General features: G+C 54.1%; 2 protein-coding genes across 2 annotated transcripts; both read right to left on the bottom strand.

The window, feature by feature from the left end:
• Positions 1 to 1,780: 1,780 nt before the first annotated feature.
• Positions 1,781 to 7,689, bottom strand: LOC105476331 (zinc finger GATA like protein 1). Its single transcript, XM_071087150.1, has 5 exons — positions 6,955 to 7,689; positions 5,788 to 6,153; positions 2,822 to 2,928; positions 2,368 to 2,461; positions 1,781 to 2,186 (listed from the first exon to the last, which is right to left on the bottom strand). Exons 1-5 carry the CDS (start codon positions 7,089 to 7,091, stop codon positions 2,069 to 2,071), a joined length of 822 nt encoding a protein of 273 aa, XP_070943251.1. The 5' UTR covers positions 7,092 to 7,689; the 3' UTR covers positions 1,781 to 2,068.
• A 107-nt stretch (positions 7,690 to 7,796) lies between these two features.
• On the bottom strand, positions 7,797 to 12,908 carry FDX2 (ferredoxin 2). Its single transcript, XM_011732313.3, has 5 exons — positions 12,747 to 12,908; positions 12,600 to 12,654; positions 12,281 to 12,387; positions 8,432 to 8,519; positions 7,797 to 8,222 (listed from the first exon to the last, which is right to left on the bottom strand). The coding sequence occupies exons 1-5, from the start codon at positions 12,898 to 12,900 to the stop codon at positions 8,066 to 8,068; spliced, it is 561 nt and encodes a 186-aa protein (XP_011730615.1). The 5' UTR covers positions 12,901 to 12,908; the 3' UTR covers positions 7,797 to 8,065.
• Positions 12,909 to 12,927: the final 19 nt, after the last annotated feature.

The raw sequence follows: 12,927 nt of genomic DNA on the forward strand, positions 1-12,927 counted from the left end.
GCTCAAGCCTGTAATCCCAGCACTTTGGGAGGCCAAGACAGGTGGATCACGAGGTCAGGAGATCGAGACCATCCTGGCTAACCCGGTGAAACCCCATCTCTACTAAAAAATACAAAAAACTAGCCGGGCGCGGTGGCGGGCGCCTGTAGTCCCAGCTACTCGGGAGGCTGAGGCAGGAGAATAGCGTAAACCCGGGAGGCGGAGCTTGCAGTGAGCTGAGATCCGGCCACTGCACTCCAGCCTGGGCAACAGAGCGAGACTCCGTCTCAAAAAAAAAAAACGATAAAATAATTCAGGGATCTGAGGGCAGAGGAATCTGGACTCCAGTTCTCCCATTCAGGGCTGCCCAGGAGAGATAGAGGATCTCATAAGGGTGTGTGGCTTTGTGGCTCACTCATGCCCACAGGACCATGCCTACCCTACCCACCTTTTTTTTTTTTTTTTTCCTGAGTCTCCTTCTATTACTCAGGCTGGAGCACAGTGGTACAATCACAGTTCACTGCAGTCTTGACCTCCAGGGGCTCAAGCGATCCTCCCACCTCAGTGTCCCGAGTAGCTGGCAGTACAGGTGTGCACCACCACCCTTGGCTCATTTTTTGATTTTTTTGGTAGACATGGGGTTTCACTATGTTACTCAGGCTGGTCTCGAACTCCTGGGCTCAAGTGATTCTCCCACCTTGGCCTTCTGAAGTGTTGGGATTACAGGCATGAGCCACCACACCCAGCCCACCACCCAGTCTTGACTCTCCCTTCTCCCTCCCTCCCAGTGAGTGCTGGTGGCCTGTGTGTCACGCCTGCTGAAGGCTGCCTCTGGCTTGTGGCTTTTGACTTCAGGCCTGGGAGACACCCTTTGGCTGGGTTAGGGAGATCTTGAAAGGGGGTAGGGGACACAGCAGGGGGTAAGGAGAGTGACACACTGCAGGCACGGGTTGGGTGACAGATGAAGGATCCACTGGTATATGCTGCCAGTGTGTGCCATCTACTTGTGTGTTTTAGGTGGGTTTTGTGCATGTGTCCTGTGCGGGTTGTATCTGTGACACAGCTACGTGTCAGCACATCCCTGTCGATGTGTGTCTGCTGATATGTCCATCAGCATGCACAGCTGTCTTGCATGCGTCTTTTTTGACACGGAGTCTCGCTCTGTCACCCAGGCTGGAGTGCAGTGGCACCATCTCAGCTCATTGCAACCTCTACCTCCCGGGTTCAAGCGATTCTCCTGCCTCAGCCTCCCAAGTAGCTTGGATTACAGGCACATGCCACCACGCCCGGCTAATTTTTGTATATTTAGTAGAGACGGGGTTTCACCATGTTGGCCAGGCTGGTCTCAAACTCCGGATCCACCTGCATCCGCCTCCCAAAGTGCTGGGATTACAGGAATGAGCCACTGCGCCCAGCCAGACATGTGTCTTTTTTTTTTTCCCTCTGTAGATAACAGGGTCTCACTATGTTGCCCAGGCTGGTCTCAAACTCTTGGCCTCAAGCAATCCTCCTGCCTCAGCGTCCTAAAGTGTTGGGATTACAGGCGTGAGCCACTGAACCCGGCTTGTGTGTGTTTTTCTGTGTCTGTTGTGTGTGTCTGCGGGTAGTGGCTGTTTCCATGCATGGGATATTGTGGTAAACGTGGCTAATTCCCCATGTGGGGGCTGCTGCTTGTGGATAAGACTCTGTGCATGTACATGTGTGCGCATGCCCCTCACAACCCCAACGAGAAAACACCTGTCCACCTTACCAGGCTGGCAGAGGGGCACAGGAGACGGGATCCCAAATCACAGGCTTTTTCTCTCCGAGTATCTCTGTACTTTATTGTCCCTGCTGTAACAATGCTCATCCTTCCTGAGAGCGTCTCCTGAGGGGGCCTCAGCCAAGGCTGCCTGGAGAAGGAGCCAGTGACCCCTAGCAGGCTCTGCCACCTGAGGCCTGGGTCTTCCCCTGGGATCCTTGAATCTGGAGATGGCAGAGAGGAGGCAAGCTGGCTCTTTCCCCGATCCTCCTAGGAGAGCTGCTTCTGCCCGTTCTCCCACTGGTGAAATGGAGGCAGAAGAAGCGGTTCAGCAGGGTGAAGGTGGGTTTAACCTTCCTGAATGGGGTCCAGGGACACTCCACATCTGCCACATAGCCTCTTGGGCTGGACATTTTTCCTGGGCACCAGCCAGCAGCTGGAGCAGCGAGTGCCATATTTCTTGTACCTAGGGTTGGGGGACAAGAAACTGCCATTTAGGATGCAGTGGGGGCCCAGAAACTGCCACAAGGAAACCACTTTTCCCAAGAAGTAGGTGTTTTGCTTTTTGCTTTCCCCATATGCCACGCTGGTTACACCTGGACTGATTTGGGGACCCCCACCTCAATTCCCTCCTCCATTCTAAGGACCTGATCCCACAGGCGTTGCAAAGAGGGGTCCCATCTTCGGCGTCTCTCCAGAGTGGGGTCCTCTGGGTCTGACAGGAAGCACAGCGCCGGGGCTCTGAAGGGTCAGAGGTCAAAGGGCAGGGGTCAGAAGCCACGCAGATGAGCTCAGGAGGCCTGTGCGGGGTCGGGCATTTTGTGGGGGTCTCAGTCAAGGCCCCACCTGGCTCTGGACCAGCCCTGGGAGTTGCCAGCTCTAAGCCACAGCAAAGCCAGGAAGGGAGACAGATGGCAGCATTCTGCAAAGGAGGAAGCTGGGGGTGGGGGTGACTCAGCCCAAGTGGAGGGGGGTGGTGCAACTCCTCCCGGAGGGTCTAAATGGGGAAGCAAGATGGAGAAGGGGGGGCAGGGCGAAAGGCAGGGAAGACAGGAAATTGGCCCCCAAAATATTTATAGCTCTCGGGTTTTCAGGACTCACCCAGGGCCTCGCTGCCTGCTGAGTGGGCCTCAGTGCCTCTTGGGTGGGCTGCAGGGCCCCCAACAGCATCTGCAGGGGATTCCTGAGAGCGGCTACTACAGGGCAGGCTGCGGGGCAGACAAGGTATTAGCATCGGAGGGGATCCGTAGCTTGTCCCCAATAGCCCCCCAAAATGAAGATTTAGTATCAAGGTATCAGGCATCCCCCAAGGAGGCAACTGATTGATATCTGAATGGCCTGGCTTTGCTTCTCATTAGTAATAATAATAATATTATTATTATTTTTGCAGATGGAGTCTCGCTCTGTCGCCCAGGCTGGAGTATAGTGGTGCCATCTCAGCTCACTGCAACCTCTGCCTCCCGGGTTCAAGCAATTCTTGTGCCTCAGCCTCCCGAGCGGCTGGGAATACAGGCGCACAACACCATGCCCAGCTAATTTTTATATTTTTATAGAGACGGGGTTTTACCATGTTGGTCAGGCTGGTCTCGAACTCCTGACCTCAAGTGATCCACCTGCCTTGGCCTCCCAAAATTCAGGGATTACAGGTATGAGCTACCGTGCCTGACCTAATTATTATTATCATCATTATTATCATTTTTTTTTTTTTTGGGGACGGAGTCTCGCTCTGTCACCCAGGCTGGAGTGCAGTGGCGCAATCTCAGCTCACTGCAAGCTCCGCCTCCCAGGTTCACGCCATTCTCCTGCCTCAGCCTCCCGAGTAGCTGGGACTACAGATGCCCGCTGTCACACCCGGCTAATTTTTTTTGTGTTTTTAGTAGAGACGGGGTTTCACCATGTTAGCCAGGATGGTCTCAATCTCCTGACTTCATGATCCACCCGCCTCGGCCTCCCAAAGTGCTGGGATTACAGGTGTGAGCCACCGCGCCCGGCCAATTATTATTATTTGAAAAATAGTAAGCACAGGGACAGCCTGCCAGGTTCCAATCCCAGTTCTCCATGTCCTTGCTCTATGAGCCTGGACACATTATCTCCTACTCTGTGCCTCAGTTTCCTCATCTGTAAAATGGTCTTCCCAACACAACAGCTTTTTTTTTCTTTGAAAATTTTATTTATTGATTTTTAAAAAGAAATGGGAATCTGGGTAATATAGGGAGATCCCGTCTCTAGAAACATAAAAAAATTAGCCAGGAGTGGTGGTGCAGGCCTGCGCTCCCACCTACTTGGGAGGCTGAGGAGGAAGGATGGCTTGGGCCTGGGAGGTCGAGGCTGCAGTGAGCCATGATTGCGCCACTGCACTCCAGCCTGGGTGACAGAGCAAGACCCTGTCTCAAAAAAAAAAAAAAAAAAGTGGGCAGGCATGGTGGCTCACGCCTGTAATCCCGACACTTTGGGAGGCCAAGGTAGGTGGATCACCTGAGGTCAAGAGATCGAGGCCATCCTGGCCGACATGGTGAAATCCCATCTCTACTAAAAATACAAAAATTAGCCAGGCTGGTAGTAGGCACCTGTAATCCCAGCTACTCCAGAGGCTGAGGCAGGAGAGTCGTTTGAATTCAGGAGGCAGAGGTTGCAGTGAGCCGAGATCATGTCATTGCGCTCCAGCCTGAACGACAGAGTACGACTCCATCTCAAAAAAAAAAAAAATTATTGTTTTGGTGGCATAAGTTATAATTATAATTTTTATAATAACAATAAATAAGTAAAAATTAGAGATGGGGGTCTTACTATGTTGCCCAGGCTGGTCTTGAACTCCTGGGCTCATGCAATCCTCCCACCCTGGCCTCCCAAAGGGCTGGGATTACAGGCGTGAGCCACCAGGCCCAGCCTCCCAAAGGTTTTTTTTTTTTTTTTTTTAAGGGGTCGGAGTCTTGCTCTGTCGCCCAGGCTGGAGTGTAGTGGTGCCGTCTCTGCTCACTGCAACCTCCACCTCCTGGGTTCAAGTGATTCTCCTGCCTCAAGCCTCCCAAGTAGCTGGGATCAAGTAGCTGGGCTTATAGGTGCCCATCACCACTCATGGCTTTTTTTTTTTGAGACTGGGTCCTGCTCTATGGCCCAGGCTGCAGTGCAGTGGCGCTATCTCAGCTTAGCTTACTGAAGCTTTTGCCTCCTGAGTTCAAGTGATTCTCCTGCCACAGCCTCCCAAGTAGTTGGGATTACAGGCACCTGCTACAATTTCCAGCTAATTTTTTGTATTTTTAGTGGAGATGGGGTTTCACTATGTTGGCTAGGCTAATCTTTTTTTTTTTTTTTTTGAGATGGAGTCTCACCCTGTCCCCCAGGCTAGAGTGCAGTGGCACGATCTTGGTTCACTGCAACCTCTGCCTCCCCAGTTCAAGCAATTCTCCTACCTCAGACTCCTGAGTAGCTGGGATTACCGGTGCTTGCCACCAGGCCCAGCTAATTTTTGTATTTTTAGTAGAGATGGGATTTCACCATGTTGGTCAGGCTGGTCTCGAACCCCAGACCTCATGATCCACCCACCTTGGCCTCCCAAAGTGCTGGGATTACAGGCGTGAGCCACCACGCACGGCCTGGCCAGGCCTTGAACTCCTGTCTTCAGGTGATCCGCCCGCCTTGGCCTCCCAAAGTGGTGGGATTATAGGCATGAGCCACTGTGCCTGGCCTCCCCAGGCTTTTGAATGAGCCCATACACATCAAATACTGCCTGTTAACCTCTTATTGTTGTCACTACCAACAAATAGTAGCTGTTAACATCACTGGGAAAAATCACTGCAGCCGCAGCTGCAGCCTAAACTGCAGCCTAAGCAGGGCCAGGCCTGATTCATAAAGAGACCAGGTCTCACACTGGGAGTGGGGAGCGACTGAGTCAGGAGGGGCAGGACTGGATCTGGCACCAGCTCAAGTTGTCAACCAGAGACTGGGCCACGTGTAACCTAGGGCACGTGTGAGGGTCCACACTGACACCAGGGAGCACCCCTACCTCCCACACTGGTGTTTGTGTTGTTACTGGGAGAAAGGGCGCCCTGGCCCGAGCCGGCCCCTACCTGTACGTGGGGATGATCTGCAGGCTGGAGTCTGGCTTTATCTGAAACGTCAGAGTCACCCCCTCGAACCCAGGGTCCACTTCCTCAGTGCCCCGGCAGGGATTCGGCTGTTTCCGGGGCCTTCTCTGGGGTGGGGCAGGGGGAGTCCCCGGGGGCTGCAGGCGGCGGTCCTTTTGGCTGATCGGGGTCTGTGTGTCCTTGGAATCCCTGTCCAGCAGCAGGCGGCCCTGAGTCCCCAGAGCCATCGGGTCCCAGCAAGGCCCCAGGACCGGGGTGTCCTGGGTAGGGGACTGACCCAGCCTCTCCACTGTCTCTTGGAGGAAGCGCAGGGCGGTGACCGAGTCCTGGCATGCAGGCCAGAGGGACCTGGGGAGAAGGGCAGTGGGGTCACTTTTTCTTGGGTGACTCCTGGGTTTAGCCGGCCAGGGGCTTCCAAACTTGGGCCGGCTCTTTGTGTACCCTGGGGCAGCTACACACTCCACCTGAGGTTCAGTCATTTCTAACTCCAGGTGGAAGGTTTAAGAGTTGCAAAGTAATTGCAGCTCACCTCGCCCAGCGTGGGCCTCCCAAGCACACTCTCAGCCCTCCACATCAATCAACCCTTTACGGCACCCGTAGATCACCCAGCAAGGGACCGCCCTAGGTGACCGAGGCAGGATTTCAAGCCTCTGGCTGCAGGATCGAGAAAAAGGTTACTTTTTTTCTTTGTGTTTCTTTTAGAGACCGAGCCTCACTCTGTACCCCCGCCTGGAGTGCAGGGGCGTGATCAGGACTCAGTGCAGCCTAGAACTCCTGGGCTCCAGCGATCCTTCCGCCTCAGCCTCCCGAGTAGCTGGGACTTACAGGCGCGCGCCACCACGCCGCTGGCTTGCCATAATATGATTACGATTTTTATCATTTTCATTATTATTGACTTGCCCTCCCTAACCCCTGGATGATCCCTGGGGAGTGCCTATATCAGCCCCAGAGACATGGAATTGCATGGCCTCTGATCCCTAGATGACCCCAAGTGTCTCTGGGGACCAGAACCTCTTTGTAAGTTTCAGCAACTATTATAAAATTGCCACTTCTCGATAACCCCAGGAACGAGAGGTCACGACCCCCTGATCACTGAACCAGCTGGTGAAGTGCTAGCGGGGTCTGGGGAAGGGGTTTGGCCTTACGCACCTCCCACTGATTCTGCAGCATCCTGGGGTCCTCGGCTTCTCCTGGGAGGGGGATCCTCCCAGCGGCTCCAGGTCCAGACAGGGTGGCGCCAGCAGCTTTGCTGGCATCGAGGAGTCCGGGGCTGGCTCGGCCTCCATTGCGCCCCAGCCCAGCCCCCTCCCTAATTTCACCCGGCCCTGTCCCGCTGGGCCCACCCGATGAAACCCACCTGGGGGGGGCGGGACCTGTGGGGTGGGAGCGCTCCTGGCCAAGGATGCGATGAGCCTCAGCTGAGAGCGACCAGCCTCGGAGGCGCCTTTCCTCTTTCTGGCTTTTTTCAGGTCATCTGCGCACCCCTGCGTGCCAAGGGCGGCCTGGACCCCACCAAATCCTTCCGCAGCTGCGGGGCGGGGCCTTCCATGCTGGCCCTACCCCTCGGAAATGGGGGCTCCCAGGCCTCTGCTTCGGATCCCCAGCGGGATCTTAGATCCCAGAGGGAGAAAAGAGTCGGGGACCCACCACAGCAGATGCAGTTTTTTTTTTTTTTGAGACAGGGCCTCATTCTGTCACCCCGGCTGGAGTGGAATGGCCTGATCACCGTTCCACTGCAGCCTAAATCTCCTGGGCTCAAGTGATCCTCCCACCTCAGTCTCCCGAGTAGCTGGGACCACAGGCACTTACCACCACTCTACGCTAATTTTTACTGTTTTATAGAGACAAGGTCTCGCCATGTTGCCCAGGATGGTCTTAAGCTCCTGGCCTCAAGTGATTCTCCCATCTTGGCCTCCCAAAGTGCTGGGATTACAGGTGTGAGCCACGTGTAGACCCCAGATCTGTCCCCCAAGGACACTCAACATGCTGGAGCCTGTGATACTGATTTATTGCAGCTCCAATCTGAGTCCACTCCTACTCACACCGATTCTCAGGGGCTAGGGGAAGGCCACCCCACTAGGGGCCTGGTCCCTGCCGGAGCCTGGACACGGGAATCTCTCCCAAGCAGGGGTGTTGTCATTCGCAGGGGCTTCCACGTCTCTCCCCGGCCTGTCCGCTCCCTGGGCAGGGCTGGCACTTGGCTATTCCCTCAGTCTGGGCCCTGGGGTCATGGCAATGTTTAACAGTCCAGGTGTCCACGTCAGTGGGGCTTGGGGACGTGGCCGTCCACGTAGAAGTTCCTGGTGATCTTGGGCAGGGTGAATTCCGCTCCTTCCAGCTCCGGCGTCAGCACGATCTGGCAGCCCAGCCGCGAGTTCTCCTGGAGGAGGGGGGCCATGTCTAGCATGTCGTCTTCCCTGGGGTGGTGACACGGGCAGTGTTAGCCAAGGGCAGGCTAGCTGGGTGGGTGAGGGGCCAGAGGCAGGGGAGGGAGGAAGCTGACTGAGCGCAGGGGGTAGTGTGCGGGGAGGCAGCTCCCCTTCCAGGAACTGAAGTGGGGAGGATGGTGGGGGCTGTTCAGTGCTTCAGGGTGAAGCTCCCAGCTAGGCAGGGCTACCCCACTCACCTCTCCTCGGGCGGAGGCAGGAGATCCAGGTGGTCTTCACTCACGTACACGTGGCAGGTGGAGCAGGCCAGGGAGGCTTCACAGGCCCCTAGGGGCGGGAAGTGAAGTGGGCGCAGGTGAGTGGCAGAGTCAGGAAGGGGCCGCTCTGCGAAGGGCGTAGAAGAGTAGATCTCTCCTCCACCACGTGCCTCACGTCTCCCTCCCGGGCCTGCAGCCCCGCGGCGTGCACCAGGCACTGTGTCATGTCCTCAGTGTCCTTAGCTGGCTGTTCCCCAGTGTGTAGGGTTCACAAAGGGACATCCGGGAGGCCCCATTTCCCAGGGACTCCCCAGCAGGCTGAGATGCAGAACCATTAAAGGGCATGGACGAGGTTGCCAGGTAGCTAAGAGGGGAAAGTCCAGGCAGGCTCCCTGCAGCCTGTGAGCCCTTGCTGTGACCCTATCACGGTGCTGGGCAAATGTGTCCCCACCTCTCCGCTGCTCTTGGAGGATGGACCAGCTGACTCAGCAGTCAGTGTGGTGGGGGAAGGAAAGAGGGATTAGATTTTTTTTTTTTTGAGACAGGGTCTCACTCTGTTGTCCGGCCTGGAGTGCCGTGGCTCAGTCATAGCTTACTGCCTCAAACTCCTGACTTAAGTGATACTCCCACCCAAGCCTCCCAAGTAGCTGGGACTACAGGTGCACACCACCACACCTGGCTAATTTTTTTTTGCTTTTCTTTTTGTGTTTTTTTGAGGCGGAGTTTCACTCTCCTTGCCCAGGCTGGAGTGCAATGGTGTTATCTTGGCTCACTGCAACCTCCACCTCCCAGGTTCAAGCCATTCTCCTGCCTCAGCCTCCTGAGTAGCTGAGATTACAGGCACGTGCCACCATGCCCGGCTAATTTTTGTATTTTTAGTAGAGACAAGGGTTCACCATGTTGGCCAGGATGGTCTCAATCTATTGACCTTGTGATCCACCTGCCTTGGCCTCCCAGAGTGCTGGGATTACAGGTGTGAGCCACCATGCCCGACCATTCCTTTGTTTTCCTTTATAATTTTTTTTTTTTTTTTTTTGGAGAGACGGGGTTTTACCATGTTAGCCAGGATGGTCTCAATCTCCTGACCTCGTGATCTGCCCGCCTCAGCCTCCCAAAGTGCTGCGATTACAGGCAGGAGCCACTGTACCCGGCCTGTTATTTTTTTTTAAGAGATGGAGTCCTGCTCTGTTGCCCAGGCTGAAGTGCAGTAGCGTGATCTCAGCTCACTGCAAGCTCTGCCTCACGTCATTCTCTCTCCAGATTCACGCCATTCTCCTGCCTCAGCCTCCCAGAGTAGCTGGGACTATAGGCGGCCGCCATCATGCCTGGCTAATTTTGTTTTTGTATTTTTAGTAGAGAAGGGGTTTCACCCTGTTAGCCAGGATGGTCTTGATCTCCTGATGTCGTGATCCGCTCGCCTCGGCCTCCCAAAGTGCTGCGATTACAGGCGTGAGCCACCGCACCTTGCCAGGCCACTGACCTCTACTGGCCCAGCACAGTGGCTCATGTCTGTAATCCCAACACTTTGGGAGGCCAAGGCAGGTAGATCAACTGTGGTCAGGAGTTTGAGACCACCCTGGCCATCATGGTGAAACCTCATCTCTATTAAAAATACAAAAATTGGCCGGGCGCGGTGGCTCGAGCCTGTAATCCCAGCACTTTGGGAGGCCGAGATGGGCAGATCATGAGGTCAGGAGATCGAGACCATCCTGGCTAACATGGTGAAACCCCATCTCTACTAAAAAAAAAACAAAAAAACTAGCTGGGCGTGGTGGCGGGCGCCTGTAGTCCCAGCTACTCGGGAGGCTGAGGCAGGACAATGGTGTAAACCCGGGAGGCAGAGCTTGCAGTGAACTGAGATCTGGCCACTGCACTCCAGCCTGGGTGACAGAGCGAGACTCTGTCTCAAAAAAAAGCAAATCTATTTCACATTCCAATCTCTGTCCTAGACTACTGGCTGCTGGATTCCAGAACAGAACTTTACGTAGGCCTTTCATAACCCCTCCCAACATATCTTCCCCTTTAATGATAAAATCAGGATCCCTGATATATTCATTCCAAAAGCAAACCCTGTATGTTTTCTTCCAGACAACCCTTCCCAAGTTACTCATGACATAATTATATATTTACCTGTGGGATTATTGTCCCTATTAGGCCGAAATGAGTGTGAAATGACAGAGGCCTTATGTGTTTTGTATATTGCTGCCTGACGAGCAGTAGGTATTCATAAAAAGGCAACACAGATTAGTGGCTAAAATGGACTGGTGAGTCTAGTATTGTCACTCACTTGACCTTAGACCAGGTCTACTTAACCTGGGGTTTAGTTTCCTCATCTATAATATGGAATAACAGTCTCTACTACTCAAGTTGTCATGAAGATTCAGTCAGTGAATATGTATTAACATAGTTAAAGAGATATATATATATATATATATATTTTTTTTTCTTTTGAGACAGTCTCGCTCTGCCATCCAGCCTGGAGTACAGTGGTGCCATCTTGGCTCACTGCAACCTCTGCCTCCCAAGTTCAAGTGATTCTTGTGCCTCAGCCTCCCAAGTAGCTGGGATTATATGCATGTGCCACAACACACCGCTAATTTTTGTGTTTCTTGTAGAGACAAGGTTTCACCATGTTGGCCAGGCTGGTCTCAAACTCCTGTCCTCAAGTGATTCACCTGCCTCGGCCTCCGAAAGTGTTGGGATTACAAGCGTGAGCCACTGCGCCTGGACAAGAAATTTCTATCATTATTTTTCTCTCAACAAATTATCAAACACCTGTTACATCCTGACAGACAAGGCAACAGATAAGCATGAATAAGAACATGGGTCTCCAGTCTCACTGGGGGACAGATGACAAAGTAGGAAACAAAACAGCCTGGCATCGTGGCTTGTACCTATAATCCCAGCTACTTGGGAGGCTGAGGTGGGAGGATCACTTGAACCCAGGAGTTCAACGCTGCAGTGACGTATGATTGCATCATGGCACTCCGGCATTGGCAACACAGCAAGGCTGTGTCTCTTGAAAAGACAAAAAAGTGAGAAGTGCTATATATCATATCACACTGATGAGACAGAGTAACTAGCGCATGGGTACTTCAGCTGGGCTGAGGGGAATGGGATTGTTAGGGACACGACATTTACATTGAGGTCTGAAGGATGAGAAAGAGCCAGAATGTTTGCTGGGCAAGCACTTCAGACAGAGGGAACAGCAAATGCAGTGGACCCGAGGCAGGAAGGAATGAGCTGGACTATTTGAGGAACCACAAGAAAGCCAGTGTGGGCTGGGTGTGGTGGCTCACGCCTGTAATCCCAGCATTTCAGGAGGCTGAGCGGGTAGATTGCCTGTCAGGAGTTTGAGACCAGCCTGGCTAACGTGGTGAAACCCTGTCTCTACTAAAAATACAAAACTTAGCCGGGCTTGGTGGTGGGCGCCTGTAATCCCAGCTAGTCTGGCAGGTGGTGCAGGAGAATCGCTTGAACCCGCGAGGTGGAGGTTGCAGTGAGCTGAGGTGCAGTAAGCCATTGCACTCCAGCCTGGGCAACAAGAGTGAAACTCCATCTCAAAACAACAACAAAAAGAAAGCCAATGTGGCTAGAATACAGGGAGGAAGGGGGAAGAGAACACAAAATCCTGGGAGTCAGGAGTCCTAGTGATCTCTAATAAATGCTTAATAAATAAGAGCTTGGCAACAGATGAGGCCGTGGTAAGGGGTTTGGATTTTAGTCCATATTTGGTGGGAAAAGTCGTGAAGAGACACACCTGATTTGTTTTTGTTTTTGTTTTGGACAAATGGATAAGGACCTCCTTAACTCCCTGTGCCCAGTTCCTACCTTCCAGGTCCACCCCGTGGCGCTGTGCCAGATGGAGAACATTGTCTCCGACTCTGCCGCTCACTGGGATCCGCTGGCCTGAGCGGTCTACGAACACCACGTTCACCCTGGGGACAGATGGAGGTGCGAATGCCGAACTGGATGATGGGCTCAGGGCCCGGGTAGAATCTGGGGTTAGGAAGTAGGGACTGAGGCTTGACGCACAGGTGCTGAATAGGGCAAAGCAGAAGGGGGACCGCGAGATGAAGCTACAGGGCAAGATGGGGACCAGAGGAATTCCGTGGGATGAGGAATGGGGGACTTAGCCCCCTGCACTCACACGTCCCCGGGCTGCTCGGGGCCGCCTGTCTCCTCCTCTCCCGCCGAGCGTGAGCCTGGAAAACACGGTTGAGTGAGCGGCTGCGCAGAGCCCCGCCCCGCCGGCATCTGACGGGTTAACGCTGTCCGCCCCGGGCGCCTCAGGTACCTGTCGCTTGAAACTTTCTGGTTGTCCCCGGCGCCACCCCCTCCCCCGACCCCGAAGTGCCCCCAGTTCGGTTCCACCAGGTGCCCCTTGCAGTCTGAAGCAGAACCCTGGCACTCACGCCGCCCCGGGTCATGGAGGCAGCCATGACGTGCATCACGTGACCCACCGACTGAGCATGCGC

This window comes from Macaca nemestrina, chromosome 20 (assembly GCF_043159975.1).
Source record: "Macaca nemestrina isolate mMacNem1 chromosome 20, mMacNem.hap1, whole genome shotgun sequence".
Lineage (NCBI taxonomy): Eukaryota > Metazoa > Chordata > Mammalia > Primates > Cercopithecidae > Macaca > Macaca nemestrina.